The 25,697-nt window shown below is 38.2% G+C and overlaps 1 protein-coding gene across 3 annotated transcripts; it reads right to left on the bottom strand.

Moving 5' to 3' along the window:
* Positions 1 to 420: 420 nt before the first annotated feature.
* On the bottom strand, positions 421 to 25,580 carry dipk1ab (divergent protein kinase domain 1Ab). 3 transcript variants are annotated; one of them, XM_084129021.1, is made up of 6 exons: positions 25,411 to 25,539; positions 25,243 to 25,326; positions 3,924 to 4,058; positions 3,429 to 3,536; positions 2,914 to 3,090; positions 421 to 2,476 (listed from the first exon to the last, which is right to left on the bottom strand). In XM_084129021.1, exons 2-6 carry the CDS (start codon positions 25,294 to 25,296, stop codon positions 1,664 to 1,666), a joined length of 1,287 nt encoding a protein of 428 aa, XP_083985147.1. In that variant the 5' UTR covers positions 25,297 to 25,326; positions 25,411 to 25,539; the 3' UTR covers positions 421 to 1,663. The 3 variants fall into 3 exon arrangements, with proteins under 3 accessions (XP_083985147.1, XP_083985146.1, XP_083985148.1); XM_084129020.1 differs by having other exon boundaries at positions 1,521 to 2,476; positions 25,243 to 25,321; positions 25,411 to 25,580; XM_084129022.1 differs by lacking the exon at positions 25,411 to 25,539 and adding an exon at positions 22,711 to 22,735 and having other exon boundaries at positions 1,521 to 2,476; positions 25,243 to 25,318.
* Positions 25,581 to 25,697: the final 117 nt, after the last annotated feature.

The following is a 25,697-nucleotide window of genomic DNA, read 5'->3' as shown; positions in this document are numbered from 1 at the left end:
CTGTCAGGCCAGGAGTTTAAAACATGTGACCTGTGCTCTGACAGCGTGTGATCCCGATATACACAGAATTACAGTATTTCAAAATATCTGTCTTGGTGAGTATTCAAGCAAACATTATCTGTTATGTCTTAAGTGAATGTTTGGTAAACTGTTGGGGGGAAAATATGTATATCTTTTATTAGTTCCTTGTGGTACAGTAGGTCTTAATATATTGGCTTTCATTAATGTAGCTTTTTTTTTTTTTCTGATTCCAACAAATCATTTATGGAGAATATGAAAACTCAATTTTGAAAATGTGCTCATTGCAACTCATTTTGCCAGCACGGGTCACATTTACTTAAGTTTTGTGAAGGACCCTGCATCCTAACTATATAAGAGTGCTAGCTTATATGCCAATACATATTTTGAACAAAGATGAAATGAAAAGAGCTTGATGTTTATTAAGATGAAATGAGTTCAAAAATAATATTTAAACATTTCTGCACACATGTCTCTAAAATCAATCATTAAAATTACTTTTGTTTCAGTTTGACTCAAAAGAAAATGAGCGACAGCATAATTGTTCTAACCTAGTATTGTATTGAGTAATCGTTCAGTCTGAAAATTATGAATCATGCAAATATTTTCAGATCTTTTGTAGTAAAAATTGGAAGCATGGAAATGTTCTGAAATTTGATTTGTATATCTTCGGCAGTCTAGAGCAGGAGTTTTCACAATTTCTGATGCCAAGGCCCCCTTAAAGGGTTAGTTCGCCTAAAAATTAAAATTCTGTCATTAATTACTCACTCTCGTTACGTTCCAAAACACAAGAATTTACATTTACCACAACTGATGAGTGAGTTGATGTTTACATGTGAACAAAAGCCTTTGTGTGTCTTCAGAAAATTTAGACTTGAATCATCAAAGTGTCAGTCAAAGAGAAACGAAAGTCTTATGGGTTTGGAACGACACGAGGGTGAATAAATGACAATAAAAAAAAAAAAAATTAATTATCCCTGACATAAAGTAATGACGTCTATATATTTTTTATCTATAAAGAAATGCTTTATATTAGGTTCACTGCTATCTTATTTTTACCCACTACACCTTTAGTAAAACCCAGATTTGAAACCAGAGCTGTCAGTATAATACAATTATTTTATTTTAATCAGAAATAAAAGATTAATTCAAAATTCTGAAGTTGTAAAAAATCTATATTGTGTTTAACCTATTTATCGTGTTAACAAGGTAACTTTGTCTGCAATAAAAAAACATTTTGAAAAATTACTAATATTTTTCTGTAAAATGGGGGCCTCAGTTTGAAAACCCCTGGACAAGACACAGTTCGATTGTCACAGTTTTTCTGAACAGGGATCTGCAGTAAGATTAATAATTCTCTTGGCACTGGAGAGGACATGCATTACCAGAAGTATTTCTCTGCTGATTCTCTAAAAGCTCTAAAAAGCTTTTAGAATTTGGGATTGAGTCAAGACTGAGTAATGTAACAAATCAAGGTGCCATGAAGAGTATATTGACAGTACTCAGGCCAAAAATTAAAATATGTAATTATATTAGGGTGACCAAAATATGGGTGGTCGATATCATTCACACAGCCCCAGTCTGTTGTTCATATACTGTATATACTCTGTTCTGTATAAGAACAATAACTTAGTTGTATGTATTATTAGGAGTCTTTAGTGTGAGATATCTTCTTCCAAAGCAGAGTTTTGAGGTTGTTGAGAAACAGGGAGTGCTCCATTTCCATCTGTTCGCTGGCGCCTTTGAGAGCAATGCAGGCGTACAACTGTTTCTCCAGTTCGTCTTTAATGTCTGATGGCGCACCATACAGAAGATAGTCCTTCAGCGTGCTACATACTTTAGCCAGATTCGGCTGCGTGACCTCCGTAGTGCAGCGGTGTTTAGTGAGATCACAGGAAGTGAGGCAGTCCCTTCCGTACACACAGTCACTGTCCTCTTCGCACCGCCTTTCACGCATTGCTTCCTGAAAAGCACCTTCGGGTACAATACGCTTTGCATCTACCACCTTTATATCATGGCGCTCTGTATAACCAAACCCAGTGACACTAACATCGCACATGAGGAAGCTTCCGAATGTGCCGTGGAAGACATCCTCGATGAACTCGAGCAGGCCGATTGCTATCTTGGCCTTGCGGGGCCAGGAGGGAGCAGCCCATTGGTCGATGCTTCGCCGCAGGCTGGCTGGAATCCACAGCTCTAGCATCCATGGTAGGCTGACGCCATAGAGTGGTACGTAAGGAACCTTCTCCATCACGTACAAGTCCCCACAGAAGCCCATCAGTCTGGGGGTGTGCTCTCGGTCCTGCAGCACGACGGACAGCAGGAACTCATTCAGCTGCAGTAAAGCCCAAGCTGAATGTGCTTCTGACAGGGAGATCTGGCCATCTTTGTTGCTGTCAGCGACTCCAAGCACAAGGGTCACCAAATCTGCTAGGTTGGCTTGGTCTCCTACTTTTGCCTGTCAGGGGAAAAGCGTCATTGAAACGGGTTAATAACAGCTGTCTGGAAGAGATGCTGTAAATACATTTGTCTCTGCATGGAGAAAGGTCTTCCAGGATATGAAAAAAAAATTATTTTACAAAACAGGTAAATTCATGGAGTACAAGTAATGAATGTTTACATAAATTTACAAAAAAAGGGTTAAATAGGGGGTTAGCTTCAGACATCAGGTCCTTCAGTGCACTATAGCACAGAGGTTTTCATTCATTCATTTATTTACTGTGCAGTCATACTGTTAATAAATATAATAATTATTATTATTTCCAATAATATTATATTAGACTCCAGCTTCCCTGTGACATTAATTCCCTGTTCACTAATTAAATTTCCAATGCTAAAGCACAAAATGAATAAGTACGTTCAATTTATGTTACAATACTGCATGGGATTTGAGACCTTTAGATGGCTGAAGACCATTTCTTTGAACTTCTCCATTGATGTCCCTTTGGTTGGCCTGTTAAAGGATGCAGACTCTTTTCGGGGCTCCAGTTCTGCACCCAGATCATAATGAGGGTCCTCCTCCATCTGGCACTTAATGATCCCTTCCAAATCCCCCCAACTGCCAGAATATACCTAAACAAGAAGGTGACAAGTGTGAGAGCACTAGTAATTTTAAAGTTTTATTTTTCATATTTCTATTTTTCATAAGCACAAGTCTTGTATTCATTAGCCAGACTTGTCCCCATAACTTGTCCCAGTGGTCTTTAAATACAATGTTATGTTAGTCATCAAAGTTATTACAGTATTAGAAAGAGCGCATGGATGGATTTTGGATGGATACATCCTTACTTTAACTTTACAAGTAAATTCATATCTGTGCAGATCCAGATCACCAAAAACACGCAATCAATGAAAGATCAGACAAGAATTACTGTTATATTAAGGAGCAACTACAGTTTGTTGTGTCTGACCTGATTGCTGGGTTTGGCAGAGAGACATTTCCCCAAGTAAAGAGTGTCCTTTTCACACAAGCTGTTGCAGGCTGAACCATCAATCACCCCCTTCCGGAATTTATCACACTGTAAAGACATGGAGATACACATACATAGAGTCTATGCTGCATTATTCATTTTATTCCATTACATTGTACTCCCCAAAGATTGCCTGATCCATTTAATAAGTCAGTGTCTTTACAATTACTCTCCTCTAGATGGCTCCCTTTTGTATAAAATGTTTGTACAAATGTTTGTAAAACAGCTGTGGAGGTGCACTTATCCCTTATTTAATAATAATAAAACCATAAAACTTGAATAATGCTATATAAATGAACAGTACATACATCAAACTATTACTTTTGTATTACTGCATCCAATCTGCTAGGTGTCAGTGGAAGTCTAGTCTAGTATACTATAGTATACATTACCATATTGGTCAGCAAATATTGAATGTAAGTACTAAAAACTCACAATAGAGTTCTTGCACTCATGTCCACGACACAGCTCTGTGTATGAAGAGTATTCTACATACACCACCCAGCTTCCCACGAAAACAGCCAACCAGGAAAAAAACAGGTACTTCATGTGTAGGTAGGAGAACCGGGCCTGTGCACCAACAGAGAGGGACAAAGAAACACTTAAAAAACCCTTACCTTTGATAACATCTCCCCAATATGAACTGTTTTGGACTGTAGTAAAGCTTTGATTTCAGCTCTAGGCAGTTTTGAAGACATTTGTGTGCTGATTATGAGCCGATATAATTTGCTGCAGGTTGTACTGCAATGGTAGCGATAAGTGCCAGGACTGCTAAAAACCAGATGAAAAAAAATCACAGCTCAGTGGAAAGACTTACAGTCTCCATCCCTAAAGAAATGTAATGGGAAAGATTTTATTCTTTCTCGAATAGAGGATGAAATTATTAGAATGATTAGGTTATATATAGTATATATATATAAGAACATTTATTTTCAACTATTATTAATTATTTATTAATCATAGCTTTCTAGTTTCATACACTTAAAATGTACTGCTAAAATAAATGTAATACTTATGAGGACAAACAACTGTACAATATCCTTCATTTCGTTAATTTAACCGTTTAACCATGATAGAGGTATTAAACCCAGAAAAATCCTTTCATCTTTTATTTATGTGTGACCTTTTAAAGCTCAGAGCAGTGGGAAACTATCTTCCTGACAGCCACACAGGATGTGTGATCCTTTATAAATAGATAGCCCCCTCACTTCAAGCCACTGAGTGCACTTCCTTCATGAAATATCATTTTTACCTAGATTACTAAAAACAACTTATTTTTGATGCAACAGGGAAATGTTTCCAAATCCATAAGAACATTTCCCAGATGCGTGTTCCTCTGACAGAGTGCTTGAGTCTTATACGGTCAATTTTCTATATTTTCCTATGGGCAGAATTTCCTTGGGACATGAGGAGCAAAGCCATCTAATGTATGTTACAGCTTCATCTTTATCTTCAATATATTTGCAAGTGTTTGAGAGAGATCTACTGTCAGGACGTAGGAAGAGAGATTTCAAAAGAGGAGCTGGAGTCAAAGCTCGCCTGACACAACAAGCAAACGTTTGAGAGAGCGGGGTAGCACACAGCCAGCTAATTTCAGCAGCATCGCAGCCCTCCGTGGTCTGACATTTCCTTATCTGCAAAATCTGAGCTGACAGAACTTCTCCTCCAGCATGAGGAGGAATGGGCCTCGTGGCTGAAAGAGTGTAGATCTGGTCTATTGTTTTGTGTTTTAAGAGGAACTTTGTGTGGCAGTGGTTTGCTGAGTGCTTTACCACCTGTATGCAGAGCTTGTTTAAGCCGATCATCATGCAAACACATCCACACACAGTAACAGTAGCAAAAACAAATAACTAAGGAATGTGAAAGTATGTGATAACATGACAGATGAGAAACAATCGTTGCGTCGGAAATCGCAGGCTATACTACGTTTTGTTTGGAACTTCGTGAAAAATCTGCCTGTCCTTCGGATGAGACGTTAAACCGAGGTCCTGACTCTCTGTGGTCAATAAAATCCCATTGCCCATTGGCCTCTGTCCATCATTGCCTCCTAATCATCCCCATATACTGATTGGCTCTATCACTCTCTCTCCTCTCCACCAGTAAGCTGGTGTGTGGTGGGCGTTCTGGTGCAAAATGGCTGCCGTCGCATCATCCAGGTGGATGCTGCACATTGGTGGTGGTTGAGGAGATTCCCCCCTTCTATGTAAAGCACTTTGAGTTCCCAGAAAAGCACTATATAAATGTAATCAACTATTATCCTTATTATTATATTATTATTATTATATTGTTCCCTGGGTAACCACTAGATGTCCTCCTTCCCCACGGTGTCTGTCACTTTCTGAACTACATTCCCCACGATCCTTGTTTCTTCATTGCACTCAGCTGTCCCTTGTCATTAATCATTGCACTCAGCCAATTCCCCATTAAGCATGGTCATTTCCCTGTGTATATAACCCTGTCTGTTTTAGTATGTGTCACGGAGTCCTTGTAATTATCACGCCACTTCTGAGGTCTGTTATTGCCCGTTGTTTTGTTCCTGTTTATGTCTGATTGCTACCTTGGTTTTGCCCCCTGCTTGGACTGGATTACGATTACGGAATACCCCATTAAAATACTTACTGCTATTGGATCTTCTCCCTGTTTCTTGTGTGTGGATCGTGACAGTGGTATGAATGAAATGACAATGTTGTTGTCACTGTCATGTGACGTACGGCGTCAGTTACATCTCTTCACTGCCATTCACAAATCCTCTCCCGTGGACTCTTGGGATAGTAAAGTGTCCATTGGATGTACACTTCAAAATCTCATCAGAAATAGAAGGTCATCCAGGAACTATTCGCCTACTGATTTAAGAATACTGTGAATTCAAACATACTGCTTGGCTCACATACTCTTTTTGTCTATTAAATGGAAGTAGGCATATTCGGATGCAAGGATAGTCTGCACTAACAGAACAGATCTATAGAAAATACTGTAGTACTATAATAATAATGTGTTGTTTTTGACATGATGTACCAAATTGGAGTACAATGTTAATGGTTTTAAATCAGGTAAGTATGAAAGTGCAATTACCAAAGTGAAGATGAGTATAGTGAAGGTGGTGGAGTGATATAAAAAACAATTTAAAGGAGATTTCTAAATCTTATTTAGTTGGAACAGGAAAGCACACATTGTTTTTCAGTGCAAATCAAACCTCAGAGGAACAGTTTTCTGAACTTTGCTCAGCTCTGCAAACAGCTATACTACTTGCAAAATTTATAAGAAATGCTGAATTATTAATTGCAATGATTGCATGCGATCTCTATATCAAAGTAGCTAGTGTTTAAATGTTGTGGGTATTATAGCCCTGACCTGCAAAATAAAATGAAGTAGAGAGGGTCGCATGATGGTTGTTAAAATGTGAGTTTTTAGATTTAATCCCAAATAGAGATATTCTCCTTGATGCAACATTTAAACAGTTTTTACCATAAAATCATTAATTATTTATTCTGCTTGAGTGTAAATGAGGCCAAGCATGCGAAAAGTGTTTGCTTATTATGATTTTCTAAAACAGCATATAACACTGTACTGGTGGTACTTTGGGATTTAATCCAGTGTAAACATCAAATTGCAAAACTATAGTAGACCAATAAATTATGAGACAAATGTTTGCCATTTTGAGATGATCAGCATTAGCCGATAACAATGCTGACTGACAAGTGTTAGCACAATCTTTTCTCAGTTCCAAAGTCTAAGCATATTTTCTGTTATAAATTCTGTAATGAAACCTGATGACATTTACATTGTTTACTACATGGCACTAGCTGATTGACTCCTGTCACATCTGCAGCCAATGAGCTCGCTGCTTAACATTTAAATAGCTGCTTAGCATTTACTATGGCAGTTGCTCTGAAACCCTCTAACTTCCCCAGCTCCACCTGTACAGATCTGCTATGGGTCATTTTATATATGCTATTTGTGCAGCAGCAGTATGTCCTACACGCCACAGCAGCACATCAATGTTTGTATTGGCAGTAGCAAGTCCCTCTACTTGCTATGCAGCCGCAGCAATAATCAACAACAGAAGCAGCAAAAATCAACAGCAGAGGCAGCATCTGCTAAGACCAAATACATTTACATTGTCATACCTATTACCATGCTAAAAAAAAAATATTCAGAGAGTTGATAGAAATATATACTTTGTATTGTAGAGAGATATAGAGATATTAGAGAAGACAGACACAATTATATATATTTATATATATATATATATATATATATAGCCTATTTTGCAAGTTCTCCCACTTGGAAATCATGGAGGGGTCTGAAATTGTCATCGTAGGTGCATGTCCACTGTGAGAGACATAATCTAAAAAAAAAAATCCAGAAATCACAATGTATGATTTTTTAACTATTTATTTGTATGATACAGCTGCAAATAAGTATTTGAACACCTGAGAAAATCAATGTTAATATTTGTTTGCAATTACAGAGGTCAAACGTTTCCTGTAGTTTTTCACCAGGTTTGCACACACTGCAGGAGGGATTTTGGCCCACTCCTCCACACAGATCCACACAGGTTTCTGGGCTGTCGCTGAGAAACACAGAGTTTGAGCTCCCTCCAAAGATTCTCTATTGGGTTTAGGTCTGGAGACTGGCTAGGCCACGCCAGAACCTTGATATGCTTCTTACAGAGCCACTCCTTGGTTATCCTGGCTGTGTGCTTCGGGTCATTGTCATGTTGGAAGACCCAGCCTCAACCCATCTTCAATGCTCTAACTGAGGGAAGGAGGTTGTTCCCCAAAATCTCGCAATACATGGCCCCGGTCATCCTCTCCTTAATACTGTGCAGTCGCCCTGTCCCATGTGCAGAAAAACACCCCCAAAGCATGATGCTACCACCCCCATGCTTCACAGTAGGGATGGTGTTCTTGGGATGGTACTGGGCAATTCCGCGCAAAACTGTCACATCCATAACGCCAACTAAATACCATGGCATTGTGTTGGCGTTATGGATGTGACAGTTTTGCGTGGAATTGCCCTACTCATCATTCTTCTTCCTCCAAACACGTTTAGTGGAATTATGACCAAAAAGTTCTATTTTGGTCTCATCTGACCACATGACTTTCTCCCATGACTCCTCTGGATCATCCAAATGGTCGTTGGCAAACGACCAAACATGGCCTTGACATGTGCTGGTTTAAGCAGGGGAACCTTCCGTGCCATGCATGATTTCAAACCATGACGTCTTAGGGCGCTTTCACACTAGCACTTTTGGTGCGCACCCGGGTTCGAATGACGTCAGAGTTCGGTTCGTTTGGATGATGTGAACGCTGTTTTCCGAACTCGGGTGCGCACCCGTGAACCGTACTCGAGTCCGCTTAAAATGGTGGTCTGGAGTACGGTTCATGTGAACTCGGGTACGGTTCGCTGCTGATATGAACGCAATCGTACCAAATTGCGGAAGTGAACCGCTATTGATGACGTATAATGTGGTGCGTGCCTGCGTGCGTGTGTTTAACAACTGTGAAAGGGTCTATATACACTTACCTTGACGAAAAGCGGGATTGACGCACTGCAAGCAGAGAGATGATTTCTGCTTGCCTCCACAAAAATTGTCTTCGGCGGACATCCCGCTGTCTTTGGAACGGTTTTAATACTTTTGCGGCAGACAGACTCAAGTGTGTTTCTGTATCTTTTCTTTGAAAACAAAACCAAAGGTTCAAAAAAAGAAGAAGAAATGTGAAGCGAGCAATTCTATCCATTTTGCCGCTTTTTCATAGCGGTTACCAAGCAACACGTGTACGCGCCAGCTGCAGTTTGATGATGCAAGCGTACCGCGGTTCGGATACAAATAATATAATGTGAACACAGTCCATCGGGGGCTGGGGGAGGGGGGAAGCAATCGAACTCGGGTTCGGAACAGGCAATCGAACCAAGTGTGAAAGCACCCTTAGTGTATTACCAACAGTAACCTTGGAAACGGTGGTCCCAGCTCTTTTCAGGTCATTGACCAGCTCCTCCCGTGTAGTTCTGGGCTGATTTCTCACCTTTCTTAGGATCATTGAGACCCCACGAGGTGAGATCTTGCATGGAGCCCCAGTCCGAGGGAGATTGACAGTCATGTTTAGCTTCTTCCATTTTCTAATGATTGCTCCAACAGTGGACCTTTTTTCACCAAGCTGCTTGGCAATTTCCCCGTAGCCCTTTCCAGCCTTGTGGAGGTGTACAATTTTGTCTCTAGTGTCTTTGGACAGCTCTTTGGTCTTGGCCATGTTAGTAGTTGGATTCTTACTGATTGTATGGGGTGGACAGGTGTCTTTATGCAGCTAACGACCTCAAACAGGTGCATCTAATTTAGGATAATAAATGGAGTGGAGGTGGACATTTTAAAGGCAGACTAACAGGTCTTTGAGGGTCAGAATTCTAGCTGATAGACAGGTGTTCAAATACTTATTTGCAGCTGTATCATACAAATAAATAGTTAAAAAATCATACATTGTGAGTTCTGGATTTTTTTTTTAGATTATGTCTCTCACAGTGGACATGCACCTACGATGACAATTTCAGACCCCTCCATGATTTCCAAGTGGGAGAACTTGCAAAATAGCAGGGTGTTCAAATACTTATTTTCCTCACTGTATATATATATATATATATATATATATATATAATTAATTTTATTATTTATTATAATTGTAAAGCCCAAGACTACTAAATAAGTCAAATGAATGCTGCATATGTAACCATTTGCCCTGCAATTTTAAATACTCTAGAGTGAATGATCTCATAACATATTCAAAGATAGTTGCCTATTATGCATACTGCAAGAGATTAGCAGACAAATAACAGACGTGATGGAGCCTCTTCTCTCTATTAATGATGATGATACGTCAGTTGGACAGTGATGGACTTTCTTCTTCTTCAGTCTATTTTGCTTATGGCTCAGTGCTTATGGCTCAGCTCTCTAGTTCGCGTGCGCGATGATGACATTTTATCTCAGAGAACATCCAAATTTCTAACTGACAGTAAGCTTCTTTTAATCAGCCTCCTATTTCATGGTACAAGCCTGAGTAAGATTTTATCTGTACTCTATTTTGATAAAGCAAATCCAGTTATTTTCAGAGCCTGGAGATACAAACCAATATCCTATGCCAAGTTGATCTAAACCAATAACCACATTGCTAATAATGTAAAGTAGATTGATTTCAAGTCCCAACTGGTTGAACTAAACCTCACAATCTGAACTGCCCCTCCAGTTTCCAATTTAAAATTTGGTCAGGTCCAGAGAGCCTGGTCTGGCTACAGTCTGCAGAACTGAGAACTTTTTTCCTAAATAATTTGAAAGGATGTTTTAGTCACCCTCTCATTGGTCTCATCTGTTAGTTTGTCTATAATTTAATCTGATCTCTCTCTCTTACACTGTCTCTTTCTTCAGTGGCTTCCCTAATGACAGGCCATCACTCCCTCTCCGCTACGGGCACTCAGTGAGATGCAATTCTGCCATTTCCATCTGAGAATCCATCTTACTCTACTCTTTAAATCTCATGCCCTTCAGGGTCTCTCCCCCCACTGTCTCAAACTCACCGCCTCACTAAGCCAGGATGACAGGCGTTGGAGAGTTGTGGCAGGCCAGCGTCCTGTACAGCCTTTCATACCTCACAAAGCCCAGAGGAGCTGTCGCCATGGCAATGGGGTGACAGAATGCTCAGTTTTGTAGGCAGACGTCTCCCTGAGTCCAAAGTCAAGGTTTGAGAGAAGAGGTTCATTCATCAATCCTAAATCAGTTTTCTGAATTCCTCCCACTGCCATTCTCTCCTTCCTGTTCGGCTGATGTCCGCGGACTTAAAAGTTCAAAATGATTTTAAAAACTTTACAATTCTAATACCTAACCCATATCTTGGGCATTCTGATGAAATGGTGCTATTTGTCTACTGAATGTTTCCATGACATACTCCTGGTAATTAAAAGATTTATACTAATATTTAGCAGAATATCACTGAACATCACTTTATTTTAAAGATCTGACTCTGTCACTTTTTATTCAAAATATTTTCTTATTGTAAGGTGACTTCTTTTTTAATTTCTTGAGTTCACACTTACAAATAATCAGATAAGAGTATGCGTATTTGACATTCGGTCCGAGGGGAGGGCTCAGAATTTGGCCCGAACCCAGAGTACTCCCCCTCTATCTCTGGCAAGGATAGTAACCATGAAAGTGTGAGGAGACCGGGTGGTGGAGGGATGCAGAAAACTGTTGAGGAACATAGGTGAGTCAGTTATGTATATGTATATATATGCCTCCTTTCGTGCTGAGAGTTTTTGGGATTCCAAAACAATCAAAGTTGTTTGGATTTTGGATTTGGAAAATGACTCATTAATCACCCCAGTCTGCAGGACTTGCTGATCAACAAATCAGTCAGTGAGAGCAAAGGGGGCAACACCACCTGTTCACCCAACTCCGTCTCTGTTACCTTGCAGATTTGGCCACTGTACAGAGAGTAAATTGCAATAGAGTGGTGCAGGGATGGCGTAAATTTGTAGGCCAACCCGAAAGTTAGCATCACACTGGTTCCTTCAACTGGCTCCCTCAACAAAAACCTAAATTACGTTTTTGGATTATTGCAGAAAATAAGTTCTGTGATCATCAAAACTGTATGATACTTACACGTTTTGTCCATCAAGATAATTTTCACCAATGAATACAGCTTTAATGGATTTTGAAGCCTAAATACAATCACCAGAAGTAAAAATTTAAAGGTAGGCTATAAACGAAGTAACAAACTACACCACGGTCCCACGACTTCAACATCACCACCACTAAGCTTCCAACAATTCTTTCAGTTTTTATCTAAAAACATTTTCCCTGAAAGTTTGAGTTAAAATAGTTTGTAATAGCGCGATTATAAGTGCACAATGAGACTGTAAAAGTGGACTGAGCTTACCTGTTCACCGCAATGTTTCAAGACACATAACAACTTAAAAAATAACACGTGGGGTAATACTTACTTGAAAGCAGCTTGAGTTTGTGTTAATCACAGACCTTATTTCAGCCATTTAACCAGTAACCCATTCAAAATACCCATTGACTTCGGAACGATGGAACCAGAAGTGCTAAAATGCTAATTCGCTTCTGGGTTTTGGCCTACAAAAATGCATCATCCCTGAAGCACTCTATTGCTACGTCCCAATTCAGAGGCTGCATCCTTCGGAAGCCGCATTCGAAGGCCGACTGCATCACCGCTGCACGACAAAGACTGTCTCTCAATTCGAAGGCTCCTTCAAATGCGTCCTTCGTTTCCCGTGAAATGAAGGATACAACAGATGGAATTCATTGCACACCAGTGACGACAGTTTTGTTTTGAGAGAAATTGCTAAATTACAATTTTAAACGCAAGTATTGATTTTCAATTTACTTAAATATCTAATGATACGTATATAAAACCTTTAAAGCGGTTCAAATGTTGACTTATCTTACTAAAATGTGATTATATATATTTTATACTCTTTATATTATTAGAAATTGACCATGGTGAACATATTTAGATAGTTTGTACAGTTTGTGAACCCTGTTTTGTTTTCAGACAGTTTAATATAACCTTCAAAAAAGTCCAGTACAAATGTTGCTCCCACTCATCAATGGCAGCTGTCACAGTTGCTAAGCAACAAGCACAATCCTCCGTGGGCTAGACCGTCCCATTTAACAATGCTCGGTCCAATCTTCGTGGCCTTCGAAGGTGTTTCCTTTGAAGTCCACGTCCTTCGAAGGATGCGGCCTCTGAATTGGGACGCAGCTAATTATTTTGCTAGTTCTGAAAGAGGAAATGTTGCATTAACTTTTTAACTGCTGGCACCTTACTACGGCGCCTTTCTGTGTTTTATTAAATTTGAATCCCTCCCCTGGTTTTTTAGTCCAAAAGTGTGCTCATTCGGATAAAAACTCATGTTTGGTATCATTTGAAATGTCTCAGTGCGACTGGTACAAAGGTCTCATTCCCAAAGAAGTAAACCAACAGGTAATAAGGTATTTAAGAGTTTAGAGATAACTCGCACACAGAGGAGGGTTTGTCTTCCAGGCAAATGGCATCCTGCTCTCAAAGGTGTAAACTCAATGCAAATTCCCATTGTTAGCAAATGTTTCCATGTAAATCAACCTCTCTCCCTAGTAAGTCTGGGACGGTGATTAATTCCCACTGTGAACTCATGTTTACATTTGAAAAGAGGTTTCTGCCTTGGTCTGAGTATTTAGGGAGATGCTGAAGAAGGCTCGTGGTGATTTGTAGCTCAAATTAGCCTGTGATGCTGAGAGTAGCCAAGATCATGTAATCTCAGGTTCGCATCTTTTCTCATTATTCCAGAGCATTTGATGATTTGCATTTATTATCTTTGAACTGATTATGAAATTGGCATGATACATTTACCTGACATAATAAATTGTTACATTTGATTTTATTCAATTTCAATTTCAATTTAATTCAATTTCAATTGTTTTCCCAAGTAGATTAAACGGATTTGTATGTTATCTCAAATCTGCGTCAGATTAGTGACGACTAATATTTGGCGCTAATTCAAATGTACTTGGTTTTGCAAAGACAAGAAGTGAATTTCCGTTTAGGGCAGCAAATGCTGTTTGACCAACCTAAATTTGGGTGTGTCTTACCTCTGTTTTAATTTAATGTTACTTTAGATAAGTGTACGTGAGAAATCACGGCATGGCCAATCCAAAGCTATTATAAGAGAAGTAAAGTTGGTCGACTTATATCTGTAGTAGTGGCCATACCTCTACTGAAGCAAACGTTACTTTAAATTCAAGTGTATGCAAAAACCATGGGGGCTATACAAAAGTATCTTTGATTGTGTAAGCGTGAATGCGACCATCTCAGGAATATAGCCAATTACCTCTGTTTAGTGACCGAAGCTGGCGAGTTTATGATCGTGAGACCCGCGTAAAACAGAAGATGTGAGGACCTCAAAAGCGACAGAATAAGAATAATCAAACATTCGCTCACTTTTAATGATGCCCAGATATTTATGGAGTCAGATGAGGTAATATGAGAAAATGTATTTTATTTAATCTTGTTGTGTTGTGTAAAAGGAAAGACAGTAACGCGCAAAGACCTTCACCCATATTAAACCGCCATTGGATCGATTAATGAGCTTACATCAGTTCACAGAAGAAAGTTATTTCAAACTGGTTCCCATTAAGTGTAATTGTTCCCTTTGTATGTAATGGTGTGATTCTTAAAACAAAAAACAAAACAAAAAACAAGTCAAGATGAATTTAACATAGCATTATTCTTTTTTTCTTTCTTTCTTTTTTTCTAGATTTCAGTAGATATTGTGATATATCATTATTGTGAATTCTTTTGGCCACGAAAATCATGTAGTGAAAAATCAGATATATGATTTATGCTAAATATTTGCATGCTTTGCTCTTTGTTCCACCATATATATATCAACAAATATAGTATATAATAGTGGATTAGCATATAGGATATACACATATATATATAAGTTTGGGGTCGGTAAGATTTTTAAATGTTTTTGAAATATGTCTCTTATGCTCACCTGCATTTATTCGATCAAAAATACAGTAAAAACAATAATACAATGAAATATTATTGCAATTAAAACTGTTTTATATCTGTATCTGAATAAACTTGAAAATCTGATGGCAAAGCTGAATTTTCAGCACCCATTACAAAGGCACTATTTCCTCAGAATGACCCATCTCTCTCCAGGATGATTCACAAAACTCAACTGCAGCTGCACGTAATTCATTTAATGTTTCCAGCTCACTAGGCGTATATTTATAATGTTTTCACATGATCACTGTTTTCACATACATTACTGTAAAATGTGAATGCATACTCGTAATCTTGCATAATGAGAGAGGAAGCCTAACAAAGACTTTCCAAAGATAACAAGATGGAGATGATCAAATCAGTCAGTCCACAGACAAAATTAAAACAATTAATCTGATCAAGTCTTATCATCCAGGAATTCATAACCTTGTTGCTACGAAAGACGGACGAGCATTACCCATAATGCCTGGAATGCATGCAAACTGTTTCATTGTTTTTAAACTTGTTTTCAACAAGACAACACAAACAGCAACGCTCTGCTTCTTGAGTATCAAGCAGTAGCTCATAAATCAAACAGAGTGAGTTTGACATCAATAGCTTTATAGTTTGCCACTCGGGATGACGGGTCCCCCCCCCCCTTGTGACAGGAAGTGTTTCCATGGCAGCACTTTGAATTAACAGAGGATCGCAGTGTCAGACAGCTCTCATCGTTTAGTACACTGGGATCATGCTGGTCAGTGGATCATCTGTATGTATGTGTCAAACAGCATTTAGATGCTCCACTGCTGTGAACTCACATGCAATGTTACGACAGACAGTGTGAAAAATTCAGCAGCGGCCCCCACATCACTCTCGGCTCTCAGCCGAACTGAAGACTGCGTGGAATTTCAATCACAAGTCAGAGAGAAAAGTCCACACAAGGCTCCGTACCACATGAGCCTGTGGCTCAGCCTTTTATGGGGGAGTAGAAAAGGCATAGAGGAGCAAATCGTTTTTGGAGTTTTTGCCAGACTTTATCAAGCAAGCAATGGATGAGAGGCGCATTTAGGCCAATGCACTTCATAAGAAATGACTCTATCAGCTCCTCTTACAATTATGGGCTTTAAGGACAGGTTCTGTCTGTCAGCACTTTGAGATGAACTCTCTTTAGCCGGAGCTTAGTCTCGAGTAGCCAGACCTTCAGACTGACTATAGCTGCTTTCATTGTCTAAGGATCGCCCAGAGGTCGTCTGACTGACATGTAAAGCAACCAATTACACTTCGTTTTGTTCAGCATCATGTTTAGGGGCGTGAAAATATAATGTCAATGTCCCTACAATTCTTGGACGTATTTTTAAAAGTCTATGCTGCGAATTTCACATACATACTTTTGAAAATCCTGCAATTAGATGATCCTGACAATCGCTTTCCAGGCGGATATATATATATATATATATATATATATATATATATATATATCCTAAAAATGTACTTTTTTTATTCATGTTTTGCTACAATTAAAGACTTGATGTCAAAATATCAAAAACTTTTCAAAAACATTTTTTTTGAAAAATTGAAGATTTGCACCATATCTTACAAACTGAACTAACTTGTCATTAATACGTCATATTATCTGATATTTTAAAAGACTGATGACTAACCTTGACTCTCCCTCATCTGTGATTTTTATATGTTTGATATGTTCCTGGATCAACATATATTGTTGATCCTGGAACAATATTTCAATCCAAAAATTTTGTCCTAAACCCTATCCCTACTCCTACCCATAACTTATCCGTAAAATCAGAGGGAAATGATTGGTGAATAACACTGATGTAGATGAATTTAACCCTGGTTGTTAGCCAAAACTTGACATAAACTATAAACTTGTCCCTCGGATCTGATTGGTTGATTGGAATGTTGTTCCAGGATCAACAAAGATGTTGATCCAGGAACATGTTGCACTTGGTGAAATCAAATTCACCCATTCTAGGTGAACTATCCCCTTAATGTATTAATTGTAATATGGACTCATGCACTTTCTGTAAAGCTGCTTTGAAATTATGTGTATGAAAAGCACTATACAAATAAACGTGAAGTGAATTAATGGCTACTCATAGCTATCTCTGCATATTTAAATGCACAGCTTTAAATTAAGTACAAATAAAAGCCTACCATCTGCATGTGATTTATTTTCTTTGCTGCCCTCCCATGAGGTTAAATCTGTTTGCACCTCTATATGCACTCAAGCATGTATGCATACTAGTCTGTTTAAACCAATAAGTACTTCGCTTGGCTCACTGAGACATGCTGTAATGCTCATTGCCATGGTATCTCAGATCGATCCTTGCTCCATTACAAGTGCAGTACTCCACAAACAAAGCAAACCCACGCCTGACCTTTTCAATCAATGCACAGAGACATTAATTTCAACTCAGCTAATGTGGCATGTTCATCCTCAGGACAACATCGTCCTTCACTACAGGCAAAGCCAAATAGAAGTACGTAATGAGAGGTTATTGATTGAGGCTTTGTGTCCGCTTTTCATTAGTGGCTGAGTGAGTGAAGACCAGTGGCTGTAGAAAAGGTGGGCAGAAACAGTGGTATCCCAATGACCCTCAAAGGCTTTCATCTAACGTTTTAATCAAAACTGATCTAAAGACATCCAGGCAAAAGAGAGTGTGTTAAGTGAGGTAGTCTGCATCTTAAAAGATCTTCTACTATTCTTAAAGCTACATTTAACCTGCTGCTGCAGCTGACCAGCCTGCGAAGAGGTGCATGAAAGGGATCATAACTTTTTTTCTTATTATCTTTTAATGTTATTCAAAATTTTGGTGTGATAATGTAGTTTGGAGTTTTAATCATTATTTATATCTTTATATACATATCCATAAGTTCATAAGTTTGGTTCAGAGTCGCTTGTGCTAACCAAGGCTGCATTTATTTGATCAAAATACAGAAAAATGACAATATTGAAATATTATTACAATTTAAAAAACTATTTTATTGGAATATATTTTAAATGTAATTCATTACTGTAATGGCAAAGCTGAATTTTCAGCAGTCATTATTCCAGTCTTTAGCGTCACTTGATCCTTCAGAAATCATTTTAATATAGCCTACTTTTCATGAATTTAATGCATCCTTATTAAATAAAAGTTTTTTCTTTTTTAAAATATATATGACAGTGAAATAACAATATAATTTTTTATATTTTAATTAAAAAAATATTATTCACACGATCTCATTTTGCTCCACACGTAAATCTATCTTGTTTGTCACATATTTTTACTAATAAACAAGCCAACAATATCGCAAAGAAAAAATAGGCCTACTGAAAAGGAAAAATTATTTTCCCTTCTTCCTCCTTAGCGCTTCATTGTGACCATGCAGGACATGTTTGCAAATACAAGGCATCACTTACATGCAAATGTGGGCAGACATATGTTAATGTGTTCATCTAATGACGTCAGAAAGTTATTAAAGTTACAAGCCATTCTTGCAGCTTAGTTTCAATAGACGTTCTATATGGACAGGGGTGAGACTTTTGAGTTCTAAAACTCTTTACTTTCAAGGGCAGATCAAGGAAAATTCATGATCTGAAGTCCCCCTATAAATAATTTTTATTATAAGATATAAAACAAAATGGACCTACTATCTATCGTTTTCTTAAAGCCTCTAAATTAGAATAAAACATTTTGTTTCTGTAATATGACTGAAAATCTGCCAAAGGCATAAATGTAAATGTAAAGGTATATTACATTGTCCTCCTTAGGCTGTGACAGCTTGTTTGGTTTGACAGTAGTGTCTCTATTGAGATGAACTGCAGAGGGACAGCTTCTATTTATTCAACCTCTTAGTGCTGACAGCTTCAATCACAAGCTTTACTCTTTGCTCTCTCAAAGCCTAGCCTTCAATTTCAGGTACTTTGCGAAAAAATAGGCCATACATAAAGGAATATGGAGCATGTATGTTGCTTTTAATCCACAAACCCCTCAGTGGCTCGGTGAAAGGTGATCGGATAGAAGAAGCGGATCAAGTGGGGGAGAATTTTTGCACTGACACTTGTTTTCATAGCTTGCTCTCTACTCATCCATAATTCATGTTCATAAAGCGATTTCTTGCTGCTTCTCCCTAATGCCCCCCTCCCCTTCAGACCAATGAGCGACAGATAGATGGAGACAGCATCAGAAAGAGCAAGGAAAAGTGACAAAGACAGACAAGAGTGAGAGAAAGATGGCTGCTGTCACGCATGAACTTAAAAACAAAAGGATTTTTAATGTCCTGAACTATAGAGAAAACAAGAATATTCTCTCGCTAAAGGAAATATAAGACACAAGGAACAAGAAAAAGCTTCTCTGGTGCATTATAAGTGTGATGGGAGATAGTGTTAGTTCCCACTCTCTTCCTCCCTGTTTCTCTGGTCCCAAGCGGCGGCGTTCTGATGGAAGCAGACGTCACACAGGCACTGCAGGTCTAATTTGACTCATCTCTGTGAGAACAACCAGCAATCAGGCACCCCAGCCCGTTTCTCTCACTCCTGTTTCCCCATGGGACACATCCATCTACACACTGACTCAATGCTGCAACAGTCCAAAGTGTTTACAGCAACCTAACCACTGGAGCTCAGGAAGGTTTTAATTCAGGAAGGCTGTGATTCAACACATAGATTCACATGAAAAAAAGCACATGATTAATGTGGAATGACAATCAGTTGCTCCTTGTTCCATATGCGGTGATGTGTGACTCCAACAGCAACAAATAATCTAGTCACAGCAACATCTTGTTCGCTGTTTCACAAATGTCATTTCAAAGCAGCTGCTCTTTTATGAAGTGGAAAGACTAACGTCACAAATGTTTGTGTTGTTTTTTTTTTCTCTCACATTTAATGCTTGGGATCATTTGTCAGTGCAGATTAAATAAATGTTAAATCCTGATAATAATCTAACTGAAATGTACGCAAGAAAACAAGACATTAATCAATTCTGTTGTATTTCAGTGTGTGTGTGTGTGTGTGTGTGTGTGTGTGTGTGTATTTATATTTGCCTTTATGCATTAAATATAAGGGAAAAAATGTAATTCAAACTTATAATACTAATAACACTTAATATTTATGTGTATTATTAAAAATCATTTGAAAAGATTACTTTTCAGAGAGAATCAGAGATTTGGTATATTTAGCTACTTTCATCTAAAATTATCAAGAATTTTAGCTTAAAACCCCTAAAATAACACCCTATATTCCACACTCAATCCAGCTTCCTGCTGTCCTCGTGATATATATTTGATATATTTAAATGTGTCCTACCATATAACCTAATTTAGCATGTGACACAGTTCTTCTGGGCTGCACTGGAAGCAAAGAGGGCCAACCTGACACTTATAGTAAATAGGAGACCTGTTTTTTTTTTTATTCCCACAGGGACAAAATAGAGGAGATTGGTCGTCTGACTGAGACAGATCCCTAAACTGCACTGAAATATGGCTGAAATGAGAACCAAGTTTCTTGTTTAAGAAAAAAGGGGTGTATCTAATACTAGGTTAAACTCTAAACATACTGGACAGTAGGTTAGCCACACAAGACGCAGGACAACAACTAGGACAACATAAGAATTAAAACAATGTAGCAGGCACTAAGCAGGCACAAAGTGAAATTTTAAGATCTTTTCTGATGTACTAAAATCCTTTAAGGCTAGAGACACTCTTTTTAAAAGCATCCAAGATTTTGTTTCATCGAATTATATAGATAGCATTCCTCTGCTATCATACGGTTTTATACAAAATAATTGAATGCTTTTGGCTGAAAAAGGACTTGAGTCATCCAAATGAGAAATATAGACATATCTTCAAGCATTTTTCTGCTAAAACTGTTTCACCAAATCACTGCTTGGAATGGATGGAACGGCATTGCAGTATATTTGGACTAACACAAAAACAGCTGATACATACACTTGCATATGAAAAGTGTAATGGAACCTATCTAGGGTGAGAATTGCGTGAAGAAATGTACCGACCTATGGGACCAGAGACAATACACTGCACTGGGGTAACTGTGTCATTTTGTATTCGGCCACTCATATTACTTTCCCTCTTGTCCTTGATAACTATAAGTTTGTCTGGACTTGTTTTCTGAAGGTTCCCTGTGGATTTTTTTTTCTTCTTCTTTTGAATGCCCTCTTTCCCTCATGGCTGGATGGTCACAGTGTTTTGGTCCCCAACCTTTGCAAAAAAGAGGCTTTAAAACGAACCATAAACGAAAAGCTATTTTCAACAAAAGTCTAAATCGAATCTAAGTCTAAAAATGTCTTATAGTATAACCACCAAGTACATTTTTATAATATAAATCATAAAAACAAAAGGTTCTTTAATAATTTTTTAATGATTATATTTTTTACAAATACCATGAATTAATAATTAACAAATAGCATTCATTTTGTGGGGCTATACGATATGACACCTATGAGTCACCTATTGTATCCGTTGGCGTTCCAATTCTTCTTTTTCTTCTTCTGCTCTGGAAGTCTATGGCAGCCCATAGAACCGCTTGCGAGAAAGTTAAGAAATTTGGCACACAGACAGAAGCAAGTCTTTTTTTTTTTTTTTTTGCCAATTTTCCCACAATTTTTAATTAAAAAAATAAAAAAAATAACTAGATCATCTTCAGACCATGCCAACAAAGTTATGGAAATTGATTAGTCAAACCGTTCACGAATAATATGCGAACAAATTTGATGAAGAGCACCCCATAATGGACGTATAGTGCAGGAATTAAAGATCGGATTTATATTAATTTTGCAGAGACACATTTATGTGGCCAAGTGTTAATGGAACAGTTTTAATGGAACAAATCAGATAGCTATCCAATTAGTAAAAACGTATGAATTACGGTGTAAACAGGTCCTTTGTTTGTGAGAACTATTGGTGCGTTCAGGTCATGTCGGACAGATCATATTTACGAGTTGAATGCACATGAATGCCAACAAAAATTCTTAAGTGGGAAACTTGTATTTTACCTAAATTGTAATCTGTTTTTAATTGCTCATTGTTGCAGTTGGTCTGATGCGCCTAGCCATGATGGGATGACTTATCGTGCCTTCTGTGTGCTTGGCCCCTTCATCGCTGCTTGCAGCTATATTTTTTTATTGTTTTTAAATGTATTTCTGAATAAATTAATACATTTGGACAAAATATCATCAAGTCATTGACCCATCTATTTCTGTAAAAATGCAGATATCTAGATTTACTAACTTGAGAATACTAATAAACAGCACAGCCAAAAACCTGTGTTCACATATAGTATATTCAGCTGTTATCACTACGGCTTTGTGCAAATGCTGTATCTGAAATATGTGACCCATGCCTGAGAGAAATGTAGAACATTACAGAGAAACTCACCTCCTGAACAAGTACTATTGTGTCCTGAAGCATTTAGTCTCAGTAACCTCGTGAATTTTATGAGGCAAGTTCTCCTAATTCCTTCCATATAATGTTTAAGAGCATAAAGCTGTTATTTTGTAATAAATGCTCTGAGCACATGACACAGAATGCTTTATGTGGATAAAATAAAGCGTTCTATTCAGAGTTTATCCATTTAGAGAGAATAGTAGCTCCAGAGGTCAAAGTACTACAGCAGATCCTTTGGGCAAATGAACAGATTTATAATATAATATGGCTCTTACATTTTCCAGAAAATGAAATCTGCCCCTGCAGAGTAAAGAAGAAAATGTAGGTGAAGTCTTGTTCACAGAGAACAGCCACCATTGCTTCAAACTAAAATAGTGTATAAAGACCAGTGCAAAGTGGTTAATATCTACTTCTAAGATTCACTTTGCTCACTAAAAAGCACACCTCACATTCATGTTCTCTCTCCATCAATCTTTTACTTGAGCAAGCAAACATCAGACAGACTCCGAGTGCCAGACTCCGAGTGTGAGGACAGCCAGAGCTGAAGAAGTCTCAGTAAGCTGCTGAAAGCATGCAGGATTACAGTCTTCAGAAAATAAACAAAATGCTCAAAGGAGGGCTGCCATCCTAGTCTGAACCGCTCATCCCTCTCACCACAACACTGATGCCATTTCCTTCATTTTGAGGAATGTACAGTAAAAGAACTACATCAGGCATTACCAGCCACCACAGGTTTCACCTTATAGACCTTATGTGCCAGAGAAACAAGCGTGCAGCCATCTTTAGAATAGTGTCTTTGAACTTCCGTTTTTGCGGACGCTCTGTACATGAGTGGATTTACTTTTTGTAAAGTTAACGAAAGTTATCATGAGGATTGTAATGTTTAAAGCAGATGTCTTAACAAATGTCAGTAGACCCAAGAAGATTTTGAAACGAGCGGTTCATTCCTAAATAGGCCTACGTAAGATCGCTGTGGAAATACAAACCGGAAGACAAAAGACAATGAGCGCAGCGCTGAAAAGGGGCGGGGCTACATAAGGTCTATAGCACAAGACTTCTTTAGCTAAATATGTTTATTTCACACAAACAAAACAGAATTTGTGTGAGTTATGAGCTATTCGCACACTGAAGTGTGAGGAAACCAAGGAATGAGAAAGAAAACAAGAAAAAAATTAAATGTGTTATACATGCAAGAACCAATTAAGTTTGTGTTCATTTTTTCTGATTAGTAATGATGGCACTGCTCATAGTGCCACAATCTGTTCTTCAAACATGATTTAAAAACATTTGCTGCCAATAAAAGAAAGAAAGAAAAAGATCAAACTTAATGAAGCAAAAACAAGTTGGTTTTATGATGCAGTGAAAGTGATTTTATAGCATTTCATATAAGTACTGGTAAAATACTCAACACAGCCATAGTTCTACTCATCTTAAATCTGTGGTATTGTTAGTCCAATTTATGTACAATTTGTCCAGTCCCTGTTTCTTAAACCAGTGTAAAATGCAGGAAAAGCACTTAAAGGGATGTTTCGGAGTAATTTCAACCTAGGGTCCTTTGCACCAGGACCTCGAGCCAAACAAAATTAAAGCCATTTTCTAAACAGGTTCCCCCAGTTTCACAGACAAGGCTTAAGCCTAGACCCATACTAAAATTCATGTTTGAACTGTTTTAACTGAAAGCAACTTGCACTGACAACATTAAAATATGCACAATCAAGATGCACATGTTTGTTTCAAAGGCATGTTCATAAAAGCTATTATATTGTCCTAATTAAACTCAGGCCTGGCTTAGTCTAAGCCGCCCTGTTTGTGAAAGCTGTTGTGTTCCAAATTTGAGGTTGATATCTAAAAAAAAAAAAAAGCTTTCAGTAAGATTTTGTTTGGGTGCAGTAACGTTTCCATTAGATGAATTCACTTCGCATTCGTTTCCAATGTGGTCATTTTTTACCATGAACAGTACAAGTGTGACAGTTTTTTTTAGGACCATTTAACCTTTTTGAATCATGTTCATGATTTTTTTTTCACATTGCAAGTGCCAAAACCTTTACCAAGTTTTGTACCAATTGAAGTAAAAAAAATTGGTAAAAAATGACTGAACAGCACCAGAGGTTATTTCATTTTAATAGGCTATTTCAGGGGAACATAACATCAATTTATCAGCAAAACTTTGCAGAAGCATTATTGAAGACTCCCAAGTAAATATCCCTGAAAAAAGTCTGTAATAGTGAAACTATAGTTTATTATTCTCTTGAGTTAAATATATATCTGAGCTTGTATGGACGTTGCTCATTATTAATAGAACTGTAGAATGAGGTCGTCAATCTTTGACGCACAGCGCTCCAGTGAGTTCATGGTTCTTGGTTTATATTTTGAATTACGTTTCTGACAGGTAGGAGAAATGTTTTCAGCAGGACTATAAAAATGTTATACAGCAGCACGGTTGCTACAGCAACGACTGACCCGATGATGGATAAAACGCAGCAACATCAGTTTAATCCATCACATTCATTAAATCACAGGAAAATGCATTTTCGCTGTTTTAGTGAGATATTACAACGAGGTTAATGCATAAAGGTCGAAGAAAATGGTTGAAAAGAGTCGCGTATGTGCCGCTCGATTAGTCGCCAGTTAGATGGAGTGACGCTTAAAGAGATGAAACTTCAGAGTCCAAACGGGATAACAGCGTCCCCACCTCGTCCCTTCAAATCTCACACACTATTTATTCCAAGTACACAAATGGCTAGTAAAACGAAACACTCGGTACGATTTATGAACAAGTTACATGCGATGCTTCTTTGGCGTCTTACCTGGATATAGACGGGTCGCTTCAGCCAGATCCACGGTATCAGACCCCTTGCCATGATTGAAACACCACATCTCACAGCGCTAACCTACCACATATATATCATTAGTGCACGGTCAAAGCCATTTAAATTATATAAAACACAAATTACACAACGACAAATGTCCTTTACCAAGCCAAGGTCTTTCTCGCCATGAGAAAAGAGGATGGTGAAGAGTAGCCTATGTGAGGCTCCTCAGGCGCGCCGCACCTCACGCGCGATGAGCAACATCTGCGCGCACATCAACTGGATGAGCTCGCGTTCATCAGCACGAGAGACAACGACAACTAATCTTTCATTTGATCACAATCTGATGAAGCCTGAGGAAGTTTGTGCACATTTAGAATGCTTTGGTGATTTCAGTGTCGTTTTACTTAATTTCCGGATAATGTGCACGCAGGTGGACTCATGTGATTTGT

Source organism: Abramis brama (assembly GCF_963993115.1).
Source record: "Abramis brama genome assembly, chromosome: 11".
NCBI lineage: Eukaryota > Metazoa > Chordata > Actinopteri > Cypriniformes > Leuciscidae > Abramis > Abramis brama.
Note: the sequence above shows the minus strand (reverse complement) of the source record. Positions and strands in the feature narration are given on the sequence as shown.